The sequence below is a fragment of the Hippopotamus amphibius genome, chromosome 4 (assembly GCF_030028045.1).
Source record: "Hippopotamus amphibius kiboko isolate mHipAmp2 chromosome 4, mHipAmp2.hap2, whole genome shotgun sequence".
NCBI lineage: Eukaryota > Metazoa > Chordata > Mammalia > Artiodactyla > Hippopotamidae > Hippopotamus > Hippopotamus amphibius.
The window spans coordinates 129,531,219-129,554,520 of record NC_080189.1 but is presented as its reverse complement, the minus strand read 5'-3'; the positions used below and the strand labels follow the sequence as shown (position 1 = coordinate 129,554,520).

General features: G+C 38.8%; 1 protein-coding gene across 1 annotated transcript in view; it reads left to right on the top strand.

The window, feature by feature from the left end:
• Positions 1-22,128, top strand: part of ITGA8 (integrin subunit alpha 8) — a 171,380-nt gene extending 149,252 nt beyond the window's left edge. The window contains exons 27-30 of the mRNA XM_057732743.1: positions 1,273-1,386; positions 8,963-9,064; positions 17,455-17,577; positions 19,274-22,128. Of these exons, the coding sequence (XP_057588726.1) occupies positions 1,273-1,386; positions 8,963-9,064; positions 17,455-17,577; positions 19,274-19,360 (426 nt within the window). The 3' untranslated portion in view covers positions 19,361-22,128. The remainder of the gene's footprint in view (positions 1-1,272; positions 1,387-8,962; positions 9,065-17,454; positions 17,578-19,273) is intronic.
• The last annotated feature ends 1,174 nt before the right edge of the window (positions 22,129-23,302 follow it).

Here is a 23,302-nt window from a genome sequence, read left to right as displayed (position 1 = left end):
AAAAGGTTTTCATTGTAGTACATTCCTCAGGTTACTCTGTGGTTCATCAGTGTCAGTAAAGTGAAATGCCTCAGTCAACTACTTCACATAATATCCAATAAACTGATGGTTATTGAGCATCAGTCCTTGAGACATGGAAAATGAATAAAGCAAAGCCCACAAGATAAATTCAGATCACTGAGGGGGTACAATTCGAGAAGTATCATCCTACCCACAGGTGCACACAGAAAATGGATTGCGAGGTGCCCATGTATTTACATATTGGGGTCCAATCAGAAAAAAATACGATTTGATAGATAAAATGTCATCATAATGAACACTTTCAAGGAATATGCATTTCGTATTTTAAAAGTCACCCATTATAAGTTAGGCAACACTACAGACTAATTTAAAAACAGCTTAATGTATGTGGAATCTAAGAATATGGTACAAATGAACTTATTTACAAAACAGAAATAGAGTTACAGATGCAGAAAACAAACTTATGGTTACCAGGAGGAAAGGGGTGGGGGAGGGATACACTGGGAGACTGGGATTGACATATACACACTACTATGTGTAAAATAGATAACTAATAAGGACCTACTGTATAACACAGGAAACTCTACTCAGTAGTCTGTAATGGCCTATATGGGAATAGAATCTAAAAAAGAATAAGATATATGTATATGCATAACTGATTCACTTTACACCTGAAACTAACACAACATTGTAAATCAACTATACTGCAATAAAAATTATAAATAAATAAATAAACGGCTTAATGGATGGAACTTGCAGAAGATTCTGCTTTAAAATGAGGAAGTAATTTAGACAGAAGAATGTGATGGAGCAAATACTTGTCAATGGGTTAATGTCATTGGGTTTCTGAGATAATACAGACTCGTGGACCTTCCCCTGAAGCTTTTTCAGGATTTACTTAGTCCAGGGGCAGGTGTTGTTAACATGTCTATAAGAAATATCTTCCTGAGTTCTGAGTAAACGAAACAGAGCAATTCCATCGCTGTTGTGGAAAGATTATTTTAAAGTCCTGAGAACAGAGCTTAAATTTTATGTTATATTTTATGTTCTGTTTTAGCCACTGCTGTTGATGCATCTTTCCTACCAAACCATGCTTTTTCTTGATCGTTTCAGTGTACTTGTTCTTTATTTAACATTTATGGATTAAGCAATGACTTTTGAGGAAACAAAATGTAAATAAACTGACTTCAGTGTTGATTCTCTACCGTGATTTAAAGGCACTGATTTGCTGCTGTTTTTTTTTTTTTGCAGAATTGTACAAATATTGAGTGCTTACAAATCTCCTGTGCAGTGGGACAACTAGGAGGAGGAGAAAGCGCTGTCCTGAAAGTCAGGTCACGGTTATGGGCCAAGACATTTCTCCAGGTAAGAGAAACACTGTAGCACTGACCCACCACTCACAGGAAACCTCTTCTTAAAAGCTCAGAGGAAGGCTTTTCTAAAAAAGATTTTTAGATGTTCTTTTTGAAATTTTTAAATGTTTTAATTTTTTATTTTTTCCATTTATATATTTTTTATATTTTAAATTTTTTATATTTTAATTTTTTTCCATTTAAATTTTTTATATTTAAAATTTTTTAATTTTTTAAAATTCAATTCTTTAATTTTTAAAAGATTTTGAAGACCTCTCTGCGGAGGAATTGAGCCTAGATCAGCTGGTCATCGTTCCCATCAGAGAAGTTTATATTTTTTCAAGTTTATTGAGATCTTATTGACCTATGACCTATGTAAGCTTAAGGTGTACAACATGATTTGATGCTATACATTGTGAAATGATGGTCACAATAAGGTTAGTTAATACCTCTATCCCCTCACATAATTACCTGTGTGTGTGTGTGTGTGTGTGTGTGTGTGTGTGTGTGTGTGTGTGTTGAGAATTTTTAAGATCTAGTCTCTTAACAACTCTGAAGTTTATACCACAGTGTTTTGGACTGTAATCACTACGCTGTACATCAAATCTCCAGGACTTACTGGTGCACTAGTTGCGAGTTTGTACCTTAAACATCATCTTTCCGTTTCCCTCACCCACGCCCCCTGGTAACCATCGTTGTCTATTTCTATGAGTCTGGCTTTTTTTTAGATTACACACATAAGTGGGATCATATCCTGGTTTTCTTTCTCTGTCTGAATTATCTCACTTAGCATAATGCTTTCAAAGTCCATCAATGGTATTGCAAAAGGCAATATTTCTTTCTTTTTTATGGCTGAATGATATTCCTGTGTGTGTGCATGTGTGTGTGTGAGATATGTTAGGTGAAGACAATTTAAATATCCTCCCTAAGACCTTCAGACAGTAACTGAGATTTGGTCAAATCTATTTAACGCATCACTGTCTAGTAGTTCCTCAGTGCATAGTAGTTAATGAAATGATGGTGAGTACAGGAATATAATTCAAACCATATGCCCAGAAAAATCCAAATATAAATCATAGAAGGGGAAGGAGATACTGTTCTAGAAAATTCTTCCTGTTTGGTGATCCCAGAGCCTGTGCTTCAGCCAGAACAGCCTCCAGTAGAGTTCCTAGTACGTTGATTTGTAGATTCCTCATTGCTTTGGCTTGTCTGGACTGTGGCATCCCATACTTCTAGGGGTGATTATATTGTTTGCATGCATTTTAAAGGTTTAAAATCTCTTTTATACTAAGCAGATGAATTTTTCCATGTGGAAAGTGCTATTTAGTTAAATGATACGACTGTGTTGTGACTTTGTTGTCTGGGGAGGGTTTGGGGAGAAAATCTAAATTAAAACTCCTATCAAGTCTACACATTCTTGCTCATATTTTAACTACTAAAAAATTCATTTGGCTCATTATACCATAGAAAATCCAATGGTAAAATCCTTTCGAGTCTAGCTAATAATAAGAATTTCGTAGCTCTAGATGCTCATATTTTCTGTGATTCAGCACACTTCTATAGTCTTACAAACCTTATATAATTTTGCTTCTAAAATAAACAGGAGGAAAATTAAAGGTATTTTTAAAAGGTTTTCGTGAAGCCCGTTTTTTTTAAACCTAAGGCAGGATTCTTCAACCTCAGCACTATTAATATTTTGGTCGAGATAATTATTTGTTGCAGGGGTGGTCCTGCTCATGATAAGATGTTTAGCAACATCCCTGGCCCCTGCCCACTAGATGCCAGGAACAACTCTCACCCCAGGTGTGACAACCACAAATGTCTCCAGGCATTGCCAATGTCCCCTGGGGACAAAATCATCCCTTGCTTTGAACAATGGACCTAAGAAGAAGGGCAGTACACAATTTCTCTTTGCTGTTGTTGTTAAACCATTATTTATTCTTTCACTCAACAAACATTTATGAAGTGCCAACTGCCAACCATGTGCCAGGCACATGTACCACTTGGATGCCATCAATTTGCTCATTGCCATTCTGCTTTTTGGCTGTTACTTCTTATCTGAGAGTTGGGGTAGATGAGTTTTAATGAATTCCAAAGCCCACACGTAAATGATACCATCCACCCCTCCTATTACTTTAGGCATCACATCCTACTGAAATGAGGAAGCACAACTTTTCAGTGAAGCCAGACTAAAGTCATTACAGTGTTACAGTCAAGGGGGAAATGACTATTTTAGATGACATGTGTCAGTTCTGTGCATCACACACTATTCCGATAGAAGACTCATGGAGTGAAAACTGCATCTTCAAGAAAGACAAATACCACATGTCACTTACATGTGGAATCTAAAATATGACACAAATGAACTTATCTATGAAACAGAAACAGACTCACAGACATAGAGAACAGACTTGTAGTTGCCAAGGGGAAGGAGGGGGAGGCATGGAGTGGGAGTTTGGGATGAGCAGATGCAAACTATTAAATACAGAATGGATAAACAATAAGGTTCTACTGTATAGCACAGGGAACTATATTCAATATCCTGTGATAAACCATCATGGAAAAGAATATGGAAAAGATTATGTATATGTATAACTAAATCACTTTCCTGTACAGCAGAAATTAACACAACATTGTAAATCAACTATACTTCAATAAAATAAATCTTTCAAAATTTATGAGGACACGGAGTTGGGGGAGGGGGCGGGGAAGCTGGGACGAACTAAGGGAGTAGCATTGACATATATACACTACCAAACATAAATAGATAGCTAGTGACCAAAAAAATAATAAATAAATAAATTAATTAATTAAAAAAAATAGATAGCTAGTGGGAAGCTGCTGCATAACATAGGGAAGTCAGCTCAATGGTGGGTGATGACTTAGAGGGCCAGGATAGGGAGGGTGGGAGGCAGTCGCGGGAGGGAGGGGGTATGGGGATATGTGTATAAATACAGCTGGTTCACTTTGCTGTACAGCAGAAACTGGCACAACCGTGTAAAGCAATTATATCCAATAAAGAGCTTAAAAAAAATAAAGCACTTTCACCATATAGAAGTACAAAAAGAAAAAGAAAATTGCATATTATCTACCTGTTGAAGAACCATAGATGTGGAAGAAGTCAATAGCAACTGAGGGACTTTCTAAACAGTAACTATTTAGCACAAGTAGAGTCAGACCAGAACAACCTGCAGGGACATTCTGAGGTTCTACCAGAGCAAAGTGACACTTCCAAAGATTCAAGAGAGCATCTTTAGAAGTGTGACTTCTAAAATGTCACTGGCACATGTCACTTCATGTTTACCCACAGGAGTAGCCCAAACTTCTGTACTTCCACAGTTTCTGCTTATACCAGTCTTGGAAGCTGACGGCCAAAGAGGAGAGCATTACTGCAAACTGTCCCCCTTCCTGCTGCCCAAAGAGTATACTAGATACTACAAATCTTTAATAGTTTTGTCCCACAGCCCAGAAGGAGGCAAACCTTTTCTGCCTTCCTAACGCAGGCGAGAACGTTTACGATTCTCAGCTGACAGGATTTGCCGCGTTGTTTGGTTTTGCCCCCATGGTAAACGTGCATACTGGTCAGAAAAAGATTTTCTTTAATTCTAAATGATGCTCTGCGCTGTGATTGTTGCTTGAAAGAGCAACCTCTTCAACAGCTTAAAGTCTGACCAGTAATTGTTTAGGTTTGGTTGTCCCACAAGGCTTTGTTTCTGGGAGATGTTGAGTATTTAAGCATAGGCTTTATAAAATGGATGTGTGGTTAGAAAATAATTCTTGAGAAGGAATTAAGCAGCAGGGGAGTTCTTGATGGTCCCAGTCACCCTCACTAGGTCTTTAACCAACTCTAAAGCCTCACTCTCCACTCCATTTGGTCCCATCTTTGTAACTTTTATTAGTACCATGACCATAAGCCAATCATCGTGCACTAGTACATGATAGAGGCAGCTGGTGGGGCTGCAAACCACAGTTTAAATGATGTGGCAATGACAGAGGGATAGGGCATTTTCTGGGGATTAATAGCTAGCTCGGGCAGGTTGAAAGTTCAAGATATTAACTCCAGCTGTTTTTTTCAATTCTAAATTGCCTACAATATGGCAGTGATGGCTATTACAGGAATAATTACCATGTAGAAAAAGACACAATTTTTTAACATAAGAGTAATATCATTGTTATGTAAAGAGCACGGCTGAAAGCATTCAACTTTGAACGTGGAATCAGTAAAAGGACTGTGCTCATGACTGTTTTTCATGAATTAAACACTTACCTGTACCAGGTTTTTGATTTATAGACACAGACTCGTGTATCTTTGATGCCAACCCAGCTGATCAGAGCCTAATAGCTCATATTTCCCATTCCGTGGAGCTCCAGAGCATCTTAGAAAAATGAAAAAAAAATACATTTTTCTACTGAAAGGGTGGAAGAAACATTGCTTTTGGAGAATCATTTAAAGTAAAGAACAGATCAGTCTATGAGTTGTATTGTTTACAGGCTATTTGGCTACCACAAGATTCATTCAGATCCCAGGCTGTGTCCATTTGCATCGCTAAATTAGGTAGCAGAGGTGAGAGCATGTCCATAGCCCCTTATCATGACCGACAGCCCTCATTTTACATCACTCCTTCTCTTACAACTTCCTGAACTTCTTAATCTCATTGAGGAGGTCCAATTCAATAACTGAAAGAATTAAACCTTATATAAGGTGCTATCAAATGGATGAATATGGGACAGGAGGGTCATCGAATAACCCAACCATCTGATGTGTTCGTTCACCATCCATTCATGCTGTCAGTCAAGCAGGATTGATGAAGCCCTCCCGGGCGTACTGTTCCAGGCGGTATGGAAGGTATAAGCCTTATTATATTCCATGTTTTTTGCCTTCCAGTTTTGTATAATCTTGTCGGGGAAGAAAGTAATCAAGAAAGATAAAAAGCTAAACAACAACGTGGAAATTCCAAACAATATAGGGCAACTATAGTCTCATCCCAGACCTGCTGAATCACAATCTATGAACCTGATCCCAGGTGTTTCTGAGGTTCAGCAAAGCATAGTGTTTTGTGAACCATCGGAAAGGACAGTAAAGATGGGTGATGAATGAAAATGTGAGGACGAGTCAAACTGGTCAAGAGGAGAGGGGTTAAAGGAAGAGGTGAGAGAAAATTCCCCCCAGAGAAACATGTTTCCCCACATTCTAGGCTTCAAATACCATCTCTTTCTCTTCTTTAAAAAAAAATTTTTTATTGGAGTATAGCTGATTTACAACGTTGTGTTAGTTTCTGCTGTGCAGCAAAGTCAATCAGTTACACATATACATATATCCACTCTTTTTTAGATTCTTTTCCCGTATAGGTCATTATAGAGTATTGAGTAGAGTTCCCTGTGCTATACAATAGGTCCTTATTAGTTATCTATTTTATAGGTAGTAGTGTGTATGTGTCCATCCCAATCTCCCAATTTATCCCTCCCCCACCCCTTTCCTCCCTGGTAACCATAAGTTTGTTTTCTACATCTGTGACTCTATTTCTGTTTTGTAAATTTGTTACTCATTAAGAGACTTCCATGTTCATAAATGCAGGATCATGTAGGACAAAACCTTTCCATCTAGAGTGGATTCAGAGATAGACTTCTCCCATGATTTGTTTCCCAAAAATATGATATCAAAAGCAAGGGAAATTATTTTCTATCAGTGTTTTTTTAATTGAACTAGGAGACTAAAGAAAACTTGTTCTTTGAAGGTTTGGGAGCCTGGACACATATCTGAGTATGTGATTATAACCCTATGCACAGAATCTCACTACCAGAATTTGTCATGTTTCTTCTATGTCTACCAGCCAGGGTAGTAAGGAAAGTAGATTTAAATCACCAAGTACATACCAGATTTTATGAGCAAGGATTTCCACATTTTAAAAAACACTTCTCACACAAACAAAAATCCAGCTTTCCGTTAAAACGGAAATGCCAGGAGACAGAATGTCGGAAGAATAACTACCAAAACAGGATTTTTCCAAATGAACAAAGTTGCTTATCTTAGAATGTCAGGGTAGAAAGAACAAAAAAGCCAAAGATGTAGTGACTTTAAGTATATAAAAATTTTGCATACCCTAGCCTGTCCTTATCATGTAGAAGAAATGGGGTTTATGGAAGGGAGAAAAAATTCAACCACAGAGAAAAAAAGAAACTTTGTAAAAATATTTAAATTGTTACAATCCAACCTGTTGGATAGGTCTCAAGAAACCCAACATTGGATTATAGATGGTGAAGTGCTAGTAAATGGTTAATAAACCATTTTTTCTAGGAGGGAAAAAAGTTCTGATAAGTATTGAATACCATCTGCTGACTCCATGGTGTAACTATTCCCACCATGGTCAATGTCAAGCTGCCAACATGGCATCACTGAGTACGGAGTTGGGAAGAGATGCACAGCAGCACATCATATAGTATTCCCCCTACAGATACGGAAGACTTAAATAATATCAAGAGCATAGATAATAGTAAAATGCAATCAAATTATTACTAAGTACTGAGTTTAGAATGTTTATTACCTTTTAAAAAGTATAATTTACTAAAATTTATGTACCTAAAATTTGTTTTAATAATGGCTCTACTTAATAACAGGTGCTCAAAATTCTTGAAATTTTACACTCTGCTCTCAAGTGCCATTATGAGCCAGCTACAGCCCACCACTGAATAGACCGCATCATTGTCTCAAGCTAAATGGAGGAGAACCACAGAAGCTGAAGTTTTCAGAATGGTTTTCCTTGACTTACTCTTAAATATTTCCCTTTGACTTTAATCAACAGTTAATAGGAGAACGAATTAAACAAAAAGAACTTGCTGCAAAGTTCTGTCAAAAACACTGCACGGCTCTAGGTCAGTGATTATTAACCAGGGGGATTTTGCTCCCTGGAGGACATTGGCGATAATTAGAGACATTTTTGATTGTTACAGCTGGGTGAGGGGTGCTACTGGCATCTAGTGGGTAGATGCCAGGGATGCTGCTAAACATCCTACAATGCACAGGACAGTTCCTTAACCAACCCCGAATCCTAATAGTGCCAGGACTGAGAGACCCTGCTCTGGGTCTTCTGTATAAGATGAAATGAGATTGTCTTTGTAACTTAGCAGCAGTCTCTCTCCTAAAATATTTCCTTCTATAAGATAACAAGAATTTGTAACCCATGATGTCTGCCTGCTATGTTCTTCACTAATGGCACTTGTGCTTATTCCTTTTAGGAACTCTGATTTTCTGTTTTTATTTTAACCTTATTGTGCCAAGTCTTTTGCTCATAAGATGAATTATCTTTAGAAATAAGAAGATGAATGGTTGGTTGGATGGATGGTTGGATGGATAATGAATGGGGGATGGATGGATGGTGGATGGATGAATGAATGGGTGGATGAGTGGATGATGAATGGATCATAAATGGATAGATGGATTGGGGGAAAAGTAAAAGAGATAAAAGGAAGAAAGAAGGAGGTAGGAAATATTGCTTTGGAAATGGACAACATTAAAAACAATCAGATGGCTGCCAATATAACTTTTAAAAGCTTTACATGGACTATACTTAAATAAATATTTTTAATTTCAGAGGAAAAATGATCCCTATTCTCTTGCATCCCTGGTGTCCTTTGAAGTTAAGAAGATGCCTTATAAAGATCAGCCAGCCAAACTCCCTGAAGGCAGCATCTCAGTGAGTATCTTTTTCTTTTTTTTTCAGTGAGTATCTTAAAATATATAGGTACAAATAATTTTACTGATTTTAAATTAATTTATTTATTGGCTGCATTGGGTTTTCATTGCTGCGCACGGGCTTTCTCTAATTGCAGCAAGCGGGGGCTACTTTTCCTTGCAGTGTGCGGGCTTCTCAGTGTGGTGGCTTCTCTTGTTGTGGAGCATGGGCTCTAGGAGCACGGGATTCAGTAGTTTTGGCTCATGGGCTTCGTTGCTTCCCATCATGTGGCATATTCTGGGACCAAGGATCGAACCAGTGTCCCCTGTATTGGCAGGCGGATTCTTAACCACTGTGCCACCAGGGAAGTCCCTCTTTAGCCTAGGTCTTAAAATGTAACGAATAGTTACTCTTGATAGCCTAATCTACTTTTAGTAACTTAAATTCATCCATTGATTAGTGATTTTCAACCCTGAGTATGCAAAGAATTACCATTCATGTGACTTTAAAGGTTTATGCATGCCAAGACCCCATCCGAAGTATCAGGATTAAGTGAGTCCAGGGTGGGGCCCTGGCACTGTATTTTAAAAGCTCTACAAGTGTTGATTCTGCAGTGAAACTGGGATTGAGAACTTCTAACACAGGCAGGCAGCACAGACGAAATTCACAGATTTCAAAACAGCTTCTCCTGGGCTTCACCCTGGCTCCACCCTGCTCTAAGTGGAAACCTTCTAGAAATCACTCTATGTACTTTGCTTAGGCTGTTAACCACATTTACCTGAAAGTATTGGTAAGAAGATTATTAAAATTATATAGAAAAAGCTCTAGCATTGTACCTATAACGAGGTAAGTCTCAGGTCTCAATAATTGTAACCCTCCCAAAATGTCTTACCTCCTTCGTCAAAGTCCAGGAAGTCCAATTGGAAACATCCATGGATTTGCACAGTCAAAATATTTCAATAAACTGGTGGCATTTAAAACAAGAACTGCCACATCTTTCTTCACTTAGCTCGCCTCTCCTTCTCTCCCGAGATATCTGCTGGAGTTTGGATTTATGTTCAACCTAGAAAACAGAGGCTTTGGGTTTTTAATATAGAATGTTCATCCAAGGAGGTTCAAAGGCTTATAACTGTAAGGGAGATAAATCTGGGTCCTTTGTTTGCTCTGAGCACATGCTCCATAACAGAAACATATGTGACAGTCAATTCCATCAACAGGATTGCGTCTTTGTGTCCTGGCCACAGGTGCCAGCCTGCTGTTCGCAACTCATCTCAAAAGATCCACCAAATGATCAGATACATGTTTCCCCCTGTCCCCACCACCCTTGTTCCTGCATCTTTCGGAAAGTCTTGTTATCTGATGTAGATGATTTACTGCACCATTTACATCAAGGTTATGGGAAAAGCTTTCAGGTCTCCCAGTCCCTGACTGACTGAAAGGGATGTTACCAGTCAGAAGTAAGCTGTGCCCTACAGGCTTGGTTTGAGAGGACTGTGCTTGGAGCTGGCAGATGTTTTTTAGAGCAAGTTCTCAAAAATCCTGTCATCCTTATCTTGAAAAGGACCCAGCAGAAGGGAATTGCTTCCAGGTGGTAGAATCAGTTGGACTAGGTGGTTGGAGAATCATCAGAGCTCCAATCCATACTCTGCCACTGGGGAAAGCATCTCAGTTCCTTCCTTGGGAATGAGACAAAAATATTCACTAGTTTTCCTAGGCCCTTGTGTGCGATAAGGAGTCTGTGCTTCCTTTTCAACATGGTCATAAAGCAACCATTGCTTGAGCCCTAGATAAGCTTTCCATATTGAAGACAAAAGTAATCCCCACCTGCTACTTGCACAGTGCCTGTGTGTGTAACAAATGAACTCTCCGTACTAGGCGACACTTGTCGTGCTCAGAGGCAAGGAAAAGGTCGCATGGTGTAAGGGAGAACAATATAAATGCTGAATCGTTACAGCCCAGCAGAAAAAAAAATCATTCAGTTATTTGAACACCTTTTCTGCCTGTTCATGAACTTTGGCATTTGTGTGTTGTGAGACTAAAGTGGAATTCCATAATTTACATCTAGAAGAGAATATTATTGTCTGATGTAACTTCAAAGGCAGTTATTATAAAATATTTCAGTGAAATCCTCAAAAAAGAACTGACACATAAACTGAGTCCATTTGAATTCTTGAGTTGTTAGCAAAACTTCAGAATCTTAAAATCTAACTCACATTAAACGACTGTCTGGAGTTCAAACTTATCACAGGGATTTCTTATCTCATGGGGCTATTTGAATGTTGTTAAAATGTGTGTTCAGCTGGTCCACTTCATGTTATTATTTTGTTCTAAATGGCACTGTAGGTAGGGTGTCTTGGTACATTTATATAAAACATTCTTGTGACCCCATTGAAGTATGTTTACACAAGATTTTGTGATACATAAATACAGATGTCAACGTTAATTACCATTGCAAATACAACAGAGCTTTATCCTTCTACCTTGGTATTTTGTCAAAATATACAAAAACATATCATAAATGTCAATGATAAAATGTAGGCATATTAAAGATTTATTTATGGTCTTTCCACTGTAATATAGAACAACAAGATTTACGACATGAAGGTAAGATTAAATGTGCCCTACTTAGCCTTGCTTTAAGAACATCTAAACTGCTTACAATTCATGGCTCCCACTTCCTAAAACTGCAGATAGTTATACTGAGTGGATTGTTAAAACTTTATGCTGTTGCTTTAAATAGCTACAGGTTCTTGATACATTAAAAGAATGAAAAGCAGTTTTTTGACTAGTTGGCATGTAATTGAATTTTTCTCCCTACGTATTAAGTACTTGAGTTACTCAATATGACCCTTTCTTAAAGCAACTGAAATCCACAGTGAAAAACCTATGCTCTTAAAATAAAACTTTAGTCCTCAGTACACCCCATCATCTGCATTGGGACCACGTTCTTGAAGAATGAATCTCATAAAGAGGGACTTCGGTAATTTGACTCAACACACCATTGTGTGAGATTATACAAAAGTTCTCAAGCTGTGCAGTCCAATATGGTAGCCACTCACCACATTACCACAGAAGAGGATGACCCCAGATGTGGGTGGAGTGACTGAAGAACTGAACTAGTAGTTTTACTTTGTTTTAAATGTAAGCTTTAAAACTGTAGCAGTATAAGATATTTTTTCCATTTAATGCAGCTTTATTTTTTGAGTAAGACTACATTTCACTTTAACCAATGAAAATCCAGCAGTTGTCACTTACTGCAGGTATAAAATAAACACTGGATTTTGCAGACTTAGAAAAAAAAAAAAGAGGAAGAATATTTTTATGTCAATTACATGTTGAAATGATAATTTTGATATTTAGGGTTAAATAAAATATGTTATTAAAATTAATGCCCCATGATTCTTTTTACTCTTTTTTAATGTGATGACTATAAAATTTTTAAAGACACGCATGGCTTGCGTTATATTTCTATTGGACAGCACTGATCTACAGCAGAGTTACAGAAGGTTCCAGCTTGGAGCTGTTGATAATACCTACAGAGCTGGAGGGAACATGGGGTGTTTAATAAATCTTATTTGAAAGGAATGAAAAATTCTTACTATAAATTGGTGTTTAGTCATTAGAAACTCTAGAGACTCAGACCTATTTTTCTCATTATTTATCCAATGGATAATCTAAGCTTCTTGTGAGCTTGTCAAAATGAGCTGCTGGACAAATATAAATGTTAGAAATAACAAAGTTTGGGTGTTTTTCAACATTTTATTTCTTGGCTAAGCTTCCCCCAAACGATCCTAGGGTTTCCACGGGACTGAGACAGATTTAAAGAAATGTTGGTCCTATAAAAGTGATCAATTAAGTCTTTTCTCTTATGCTTGCTTCTAGAGTTAAGTTTCTCGTCTATACAGGGTATTGAGTTTCAGGAAAAGCTTGGCTTTATCTGGTTCCACTTGCAGATGAAATGCCCATTGCCATTTACAGACCTGAACATGTCACCTGACTCTAATCACTGTGTTCTCAGAAAGACCTCTCTTTCCAAGACCTGGATGATTCTTCCAATGATGCGTTACGTTTAACTCATCCACCCTTTTCTAGCAGCAGCCATGTAAATCCTCAGTCCCGGAAATCTAAAGAAATGCTCTGGGGCAGTTCTGTTCTATATTTCTACTGTCTCTAGTGTAACAACTTCTTGATGGGGCTGAGGCAGTGAAAAACCTAGATAAGCTTAGAACCACCAGGGACAACGGAAGGTCTCTGCAGCTGCACCCAGTTTAGATCAAGGAGATCAGCCAGCCTCTGTGCCACATAGAAGTCATAAAGGCAGCAGGCGAGGAGAGCAGAATGCAGGCTTGGGAGCAAAGTCGCTGAGCATGGCTTCCTTTAAATCTCTATGTCCCTTCCTCTTAGTCAATTACAGATGGTGAACATTAACATGCATAATTCTTCCATTGAAAGTGCTCAGAGAAAGGGTATGAAGTGGTATTTTTCAAATGAACATAATGTTACCAGGAGCAGACTGACAAACGTTTTGGTGATAAGAATTTCAGATTTTGGAACAGATAAGGACAGCAGTGCTCATCTTCTCTGAGACTGTTTAAGACTAGTGTCAGAATATTTGGAAGTGAACGCAAACAAAAAGCTGGTAGATTTTGTAATTATACCTTACGAAGCTGTTTTCTGCTTTTAGACACCCTAATAAGCATATTCTGTTCAATTTAATGTTTTATTTGTACTTTTCCATGAGTTATGCAAAAAAAAAAAAACCTTCAAATATCATTATTAGATCTTTGTGAGTGATTGTTAGATCTCCTGCTTGTTTCTACAGATAGACCAATTGGGAGGGCAGGATTTCTTTTTCAATTTTTATTGGAGTATAGTTGATTTACAATGTTGTGTTATTTCTGCTGTACAGCAAAGTGAGTTGATTATACATATACATATATATATATATATATATCCAGTCTTTTCTTTAATTCTTTTCCCATATAGGCCATTACAGAGTATTGAGCAGAGTTCCCTGTGCTATACAGTAGGTCCTTATTAGTTATCTATTTCATATGCAGTAGTATGTATATAAAAATCCCAATCTCCCAATTTATCTCTCCTCCCTTTTTGCCCTGGTAACCATAAGATTGTTTTTTACATCTGTGACTCTATTTCTGTTTTGTAAATAAGTTCATTTGTAACATTCCACATATAAGCGATATCATATGATATTTGGCTTTCTGTGTCTGACTGACTTCACTCAGTATGACAATCTCTAGGTCCATCTATGTTGCTACAGATGACATTATTTCATTCTTTTTTATGGCTGAGTAATATCCCATTGTATATATGTACCACATTTCTTTATTCATTCCTCTGTTGATGGACATTTAGGTTGCTTCCTGGCTATTGTAAATACGTAGTGCTGCAGTAAACACTGGGATACCTGTATCTTTTCGAATTATGGTTTTCTCCAAATATGTGCCCAGGAGTGAGATTACTGGATCATATGGTAGCTCTATTTTTAGTTTTTTAAAGAACCTCCATACTGATCTCCATAGTGGCTGTACCAGTTTACATTCCCACCAAGAGTGTTGAGAGGGTTCTTTTTTCTCCACATCCTCTTCAGCATTTATTGTTTGTAGATTTTTTAATGATGGCCATTCTGACTGGTGGGCGGTGATAACTCATTATAGTTTTGATTTCATTTCTCTAATAATTAGTGATGTTGAGCATCTTTTCATGTGCCTCTTGGCCATCTGTATGCAGACTGACCAGTTTTATAGATAAGACATTGAAGCCTGCAATAGCCAGGTGGCAAAGAAACCCAGCAAAAACTCAGTAGCTATTCTCTTGTTCCATTTTTTTTATGAAACCAACAATTTGAACAGTCTATGGTCTATGGCCCTTATTTCAACTCCTTTATCTTAGCTGTTTTTTAAATTTATATAGAACTGTTTTCTATGTTATAATGAAACATTGAGAGGTGACTTCAGATATTGATTAGGTAAATCAGAAGAGGGAACACGGAAAAGTATTGTTGCCTGTCTTTCTGTGAATTATCTATTAGTAAAGTTTGGTTATCTCTAAGACATGCACAAAATACAGACCGAAACTATGTGGTTTCCCTCTGTGGACTTGGAGCTTAGAGGGAAGACAAGTTACAAGAAACCTCAGAATTGTTCATGGCTCCAGATTTTCTCTCTCCTAGGTCACTGTAACTGGCCTATGAGTGCATGACCACTACTAGCCTTTGTAGTTCCAAAATTCTGAAATTCTCATTCTTAAAACTGTATCAGTCTTCTTCCAGTAATATTAGGGTCATTTTAAGTGATCACTTCATGCCCTTTCTCTGAGCACCTTAAGGTTGCAGGATTGAGCACTGATTTTATACGTTATCAGATATAATTCACCAAGGAAAAGGGATATAAAGAGAGATGATCTGGTCCCCAACTGGCTCGTGTAACCATATCCATGCAGAGGGTCACTTCAGAGTAAATTACTTAGGCTGCAGAATCCGGGTGGTATGGTGATGCTTTGAGTCCTTGCAATGCATTTCTTCAAGATACATACCATGTGTCCCATCCTCAAACCGTGGCAAGTAGGGTGAGTGTGACCCCATCATGGTCATGGAACGCTGCACTTCCTGTGGATGTGCTGATTGAATACGGGTAACACTGGCAAGGGAAGCTAACAGACAAAGGAGGAAGGTGTAAGGGTGAGTAGGTTATGCCAGCCTTTCTCTCATTGAGAGCATCTGTCAAGTCCCTGGCATTCCTGGCCACGTGGAATCACTAGCAGTTTCACCACCATCAATGTCGTTGTTCAGCCTTAGTGTAAATGATACTTGGGGCTGGAAGCTCAGGTGAATTTAGTCATCAGTATGTCTGCGGCAGGATGGAGGAGCAATAAAAACCTTGACAGGCTCAGAAGAGCATAGGCAGGATGCTCAAATCTAGTTAAGAAAGCAGAAGGAAAGATGTGAGCAGAGAGATTTCTCTGGCAGTCCAGCGGGTAAGACTCAGCACTCCCAATGCAGGGGGCCCAGGTTCAATCCCTGGTCAGGGAACCAGATCGCATATGCTGCAACTAAGAGCCTGAATGCCACAACTAAAGATCTCACATGCCACAACTAAGACCCAGTGCAGCCAAAATAAATTAATAATAAAATAAATAAATATTTTTAAAAAAACAAACCCAGAGCACAGGCTATGAAAACACCTATGTTTCCAGGCATGGGATGCCCCAGAGCCACCAACCCACCCTGAGTTCATCCTCACCTCCTGGTGGGTTAGAGAAGTGTGGCCTAGAGTCTCTGCATGTGGGGTCAGGACAGGACTCAGGATCCTTCCAACTACAGTTAAAACGAGGAGCACATGGACCAGTTTACATGAGGCGATACTTACTTCTAAAACCAGATAAGCCTGCTTTGCTAAATAACATTTTAGACCCAAGAATGTTTTGGGTTTTATTTTTCTCTTTTCTTTGACAGCAGTTGTGAGCGGGAGGGCTGGGTCTCTCCTTGGTTTTGTTTGGGGGTCTCCAGAGGCACAAGTTCCCAGTACGCGCGAGATGGGAGAGCTTCTGCCCACATGGGGAGGCTCGAGTGGTTCGCACACACGGAGCACGCAGTCCTGCTGGGAAGGTCTCATTTTTCCTCCAAGTTCCCTTGCAACAGTGGGGAATTCAGTGAGGTTCAATAGCAATTGAGAATTGGATTTAAGATCGAAGGCAGCTCCAACACATTGGGACAATTAGCGTGCATGTCGCTGACTGCAGTTACTTTCATAAAATGCGTCATGGCCTTACATGATTGTGATTAATAGCGCAATGATGGGCTCTTTGTTAATAGAGCACAGAGCCTAGGGCTAAAGAGGCCGTAACACTAATTAGATTTGTGGATCACTTAGCCCCTCTGGGACTCAAATTCCTCATCTGTAAAATGGGGAATTAGGTGATGTCTACCCTTCTTGCACGTCCATGGTTATTTGCAAGCTCGCCTCTCAGTGAGGTGAGCCCAATTCTGTGGAGAAATATGCGTGGGCCGACTTGGCTTTTTGTAGGGTCTACTTTTAGCCATTTTTTGCCATAAAAGATCCAACCCAGATTAAGGTCATTCCTTTTCTCCTTGTTGGTTCCTGGTCCACCTCAATTCTAGTCGAGGGTTTCTGGGTAGGTATAAACCAAACACCAGCTGAGTGTCTGTAATTGGACTTGCACCCAACCTGGGAGGCCTGAGAATGTGCTAATTTTTTAAGATTCCAAGTTCAAGTGCTGTAAACCCTCAAATCTTCCCTGGGGTGATTTCAATTATTGTATAGATCCTTTGGAAGTACCCCCCCCCCCACTAATGTTATATTGGTAATTACTACTTTATTTCACCCAATAGTTTTGAAATTAGAGCTCATTTCCTTTATTTTCCATTCCAGATTAAAACATCGGTTATTTGGGCGACCCCAAATGTTTCCTTCTCAATTCCGTTATGGGTAATAATACTAGCAATACTTCTCGGATTACTGGTTCTGGCCATTTTAACCTTGGCTTTATGGAAGGTAAGTTTATTTGCTTTCTCTTCCTTTTTGAGTAGAGAGGCCACTGAGGGGATTTAGAAGGATATACCTAGGATTTAAAAAGACAAGGCTAGAGGCATGATCTGGGGATTTCCAGCATAGGGACTTAAAGGGAAAACTGGGTCTTGTTTGCTTTGGCAAACTTAATGTGCTTGTGTAACTGACATTTAAGAAGATTGAGGGTGTTTAATGCTGCTTTTATCTTGTGATTTCTTGTAACTAAATACAGAGAGAGTTGGACTTTATTAACTAAGACCTGTGATCTTCTTTCCAATATGCTTGGAGTGATCATGTTATGAAGAAGACTTTTTTCTTGTTTAATTAATCAAGATCTTAAACTTTTTGTTGACACAGTCTTATCAGCAACACTTTAAGAGTTTTCTTTATAAGCACTACCCAGATGCAATTAGTATAGTAATTAATTTTTACATGGGCTTTCGATGACACCACATAGAACATGCATGTTCTAATATTCTTGGACTTGTTTTTGATCTTGCCAAATAGTCCATCTCCATTAAGAAGCCTTCACTTACTCTTTCATGTGTTTTGCTGAAATTTCTGCTAAAAGTCTACAATGGAAATTAATTTCTGGTCTCCAAACCAACACGACTGCCAAGTTTCACAGAGCCTTCCATTTTAAAATAGAAACAATGTCACAATGACATGACTGGAAGAGTCAGTCATCCAGGCACATCTTAATTAACTGCTATTGTTGTGGCTCTCCAAAATCACAGTGTATTTTTATTTTGCAACATTATGAGTCATGCTTAATAAACTGAGAAAACCTTCCCTTTTTAGTGAAATAACGGCTTTCTTGATTATGATCACCTATTTTGTGCCATCCTAAGCCCACAAAGGTCTATTGCACAGTCTACATTTACAAATAGACTTTTGTGTTAGTCTGTTATTTATAGTAACTTTACATCCATAAATGATGCATTGATACTTAGTGGTTGATAGAATATTGCACTAGGCCTACAAAAGAAAGATGACTCAAACCCAATGAACTGGGCTGCCAACCTAAGAAACAATAAGAATTAAGGTTCTAGGTTCTAGGAAAAGTTATATTCTCCTAGACCAAATACTCCTTTGAAATTCAGGAGAATGAAGATTCTAAAGTCTTCCCCGTATTGCTGATTGATCTTTGGAGAGTCACAGAGATGTTCTTGGGTTGAAATAAAGGACCCATCTAATTTTCCTCCATATACTATATGTTCCATCAAGTGCAAAGAGATAGATGAGTATCTCCTCACTTCTTCCTTTGGTCCATGCCGAGGCAGCCCACAGTCCACTTGAGAAATCTGCCTTCCCTGACCGGCAGTTCACATTGCTGCCGGCTCCAGAAAACACGCAGAAAAGCAGAGAGGGACTCCTTGGGCCAGGTTGCTGTACCCCCAGAAAAATATACAAGATCCATAAGCAGCGGTTTATGTTAAAGTGAACATTCTCCAACCACCACGGACACAGCAGGAAGGACACAAACCCTCTGCATAGGCAATGGATTTCTCTCTGCAGGTAAAGCACACCCTGTTTTCACCTCCTAATTTGGAAACCTGGGGAGATTATATTCTCAGAGCGCCAAACTCCTTAGAAAACATATACAGGAAAAATTCATAGAATGAGGGGCTTCACAGATTCTCAGGATGACCTGACTTGCTAGCCCGTTTCTCTTTCATAGTGTGGATTCTTTGACCGAGCAAGACCACCCCAGGATGATCTGAATGACAGGGAGCAGCTGACCAATGAGAAAACCTCTGAGGCATGAAAAGGGAAACCAAAGACCAAAAAAACTCCGACACCGGTCCAGTTCATAGAAAAGAAGGAGCAGGAGGGTTCAACCAAGGTTTCCCTGTACCTGCCAGTGTCCTAAGAAATGGAAGGGCCACGGTATCACCTCATCTACACTGTGCTTTGGAGAAGTTGCCACGGATCCCAGTGACCCTTTGGGGGAAAGGAAGCATCCTCAACACTGCAGAAGATGTGCAGTCATGGAAGATGTCTTTGGCTTGAGTCCTTGTGCATTTGGCAGACACTTTGAAATGGGTATGGGAACATGAGGTTGCTTTCCAGGTGAATCCAACTGAAGTCTTGAAGACACAATGTCTTAACTAGGATAGACTTTAGAAGGTTAACTAGGACCAAACCTTCTGACACTACTGTATCCAACGGAATATTGGACACCTCCCTCTGGAAAAGAAACATTTTCTAATAACGTTATGGCTCAGGGAGACCAGCCTATGCTGTTGGGACTGTGAAAGTACTTTGGAAATGGCAAAGATCATCTTTGTAAGTGAGGATAACGATTTATTTATTTATTTTCCGTGGCTCTAGGCTGATACTCTAGAGGATTTGGAAATTAAGATTTGGTTCACTGGTTTTCGAAATCACTCACTAGAATTCCTTTCAAGATATCTGATTTGTGCAGAATATATCATTTAACAGAACTTAATCAAGATTTAGCCAGCGTTAAGGAGAAGCAAATTGGTATAAGAAGACTGTTTCACTTAATACCTTGCTGACATCTACCTGAAATTACTCTTATTCACACTTTCCAGGAACTCACGTCTGCTTAATTTAGCTTTGCAGAAAGTTGCATTTGTATTTCCTTTTACAAAAAAAGGAAAACAAACAAACAAAAATCTCTCCGTTGATTTAATTAGCAACATACAGTTTCAAGGGACTCTCAACCCTGGGTGATGCTTAAAAGTAACTGTAAAATTTCTAGAGTCCATTAATAAAAAAGCAATTTAATACTTTGGGTAAACATATTATCTTTAATATCTATAAGAGTCAATGCCAACATTTAGCCTGGGATTAAATACCTATTTTTTCTACCATACCTCAAACTTATATTCACAGAGAAGACAAGTTAAAGAAAAACAGGAGGAAACATAAAGTTAGGCAGATGTGAGATGAACCTAGAAAATGGATTCCTAGGGATTTTATTTAGAATTGCCTATTCCAACTTGACTATTCATTTTTACTGCTAATCTTTATAGTATATGACTTTGGAAAATAATTTTTACTTAAGCTATTTTCCCATCATCTTGAATTTAACCATCACAGAAACTTGATGTTTAAAACTCTTGTAAATAATTCATAATCATGTGTAACAGTATCATTTTTCAAGTAAAATTGACCAGCCAAATTTATATAGTCTGCACAAGTTTGTATCCTTTTTATGATAATGAAAAACTATTATAAAAAAATGCTGAACAAATTTTATATTTATGTGCAATATTTTATAGACCTGTGTATCAAAAGCATGTTTACACTGGCACTAGTTATTTTTTTAAATTACTATCCTGAATATTAAGTATGATAGAACAAGCAGACCCACATCGTTAAGTTTACGATGCAGTTGGAAAATTTATGTCCCAATTTCAACAATCACACTTGATTTGAGAGATTGAGCCAAACTCACAGACACTAAATTTTCGGTTATTCCTTAACCTGGAGATGAGCCATTTGGCTACAGCTGCAGAGCTTCTTTGGAAACTAAATGAAAGGCACATGGACACATACACTGAACAGTTCCTATTCTGTCTGCTTGTGAGTTAAATCCTGTCATGGTAGCGGTTTCAAGGCTGTTGGGAACTGAAGTCTGGCTCCCAGAATGTGTAGCTGAGTGGGGGTGAGAACTGCACATGTTTCAAAGAGTTTGAGGGTCCCGCACCAGCCTCGAGGGGGTGTGGGTCTTAGGTGTTATTTTGTCTGAGTAGAATTGCTCGTACAGGGAGGTGGCTCTTTCTGTAAGATGACTGGAGGCATGGCTCTCCGATCATCTCATAGAGATGGTCTCTCTGCCCTCAAATAACGCCCAACTCTGGTTGTCATGCCTGACTTTTGGCCAAGAGAGAATAGCTCCTCAAGGTTTTTGGTCATAAAAGATCCCTGAGAACAAAACACCTGATGCCTTTTAAGCAATCTTTGTGAAGGAACTCAGAACCCCTAGGGCGGGGACCCTACGAGCCGGGTTGTATAGACACCTGGAGGAAACTTGCAATGCCAGGAAAAAGGCTGGGATCCAGAGCAGAGAAAGGTATGAGGGCTTCAAAGGCAAACTTCATCCTCACAGTCTCAGCCAAGAGTGGTCCTTGTCTAGAGGGACAGGCACTGCTACCTGCAGGCAGTTCACAGAGGGCCATCAACGCACTGAGGTCAGGTGCGTTCTTGAGTATTCTTCCACATGAAGAATATTCTAACAATGCACTGAGTGACTCTGCTTCTCATCACACAAAGCCAGTCACTTTCATCATTCATAATGTGCCGTGCTTCTCTTAGAATCTATCTATATTTCAGATATGCCTTTTGAAATACTTACAGCTGGTTTTTAAGAATGGGGAAAAAAATGGGCAAATCAAGTTTTATAAACTTAGAGATTTTTATACGTTAAGTAAGCAACATGGACCAGGCGCCACTGAAGCCCCACTCTTTGAACTCAACTCTTGTTTTATTTAAATACATGTGTAAATATCTGTGAAGATTTTCATGTACCTATTTACCCTGTCACTAATAAAATTAAAAACTAAAGACATGAGGATGTATGTGTGGTTTGTTTCACAAGCAACATAAACCTTTCCCACAATGACAGATATCAAAGGTTTCTGTCTTTACACCTTGGTTTTTTTTTAATTTATGTATTTTTGGCTGTGTCGGGTCTTTGTTGATGCTCATGGGCTTTCTTTAGTTGCAGCGAGGAGGGGCTACTATTCGTTGCAGTCCACGGGCTCCTCATTGTGGTGGCTTCTCTTGTTGCGTAGCATGGGCTCTAGGCACAGAGGCTTCAGTAGTTGCAGCACATGGGCTCAACAGTTGTGGCTCGTGGGCTCTAGAGCACAGGCTCAGTAGTTGTGGCGCATGGGCTTAGCTGCTCTGTGGCATGTGGGAGCTTCCCAGACCAGGGATCAAACCCGTGTCCCCTGCATTGGCAGGCGGATTCTTAACCACTGTGCCACCTAGGAAGTCCACACCTTGATTCTTTACTACAAAAGCATGTAACATTGGAAGAAATCTGAAAAAGCAAAAACACGACAGTTCTTTGGGATGATGAACAAGTTCTAAACAGATTGTGGTGACGTTTGTACGAATAAACTAAGAAGGACTGGATCGTATGCTTTACGTGGGTGAATTTTATGGTGTGTGAATTAAATCTTAATACATGTTTAAAAAAGTGTGAGTCATTTCTAATACCTACACTTTCATACAACTGATTTCTTTTCTCTGTGTTGCCTCTCAAATGTTGTCCATATGAAAATCTTCCTTTTTTTATGAAGTCTTCTTCAAGTCTTTGGCCAACTTAAAGGCTTCTCCGGTGCTCCAGTGGCATTCTGTGAATTACTACGCTTTTCCATTTGTTCTAAAGACTGTTTTCCCGCTAGACTGACCCTCTGTGCAGGCAGGAATATCCTTCACCTTTGTGTTTCCTGCACCTGTCATCAACATCTGTTGTATAGTCAGTGCTCAAAAACTGGTCTAAAGTGAGTGAATGAATATACATATATGCACAGTAATAATCGTGGAAAACATACTTTTGTAATCTGCTCCTGTTACAAAGCTTGGAGATTCATTTTTACATTTTTATATCCTCCTGTTTATAATGTTCACACAATGTTGTTATAAGAGTGACCCAATGTTTTATCCTAGCAAATCGTCACTTGTTTAACCAACTCTCTTATTGGAAATATCTGTTCACAGATCCCTATAT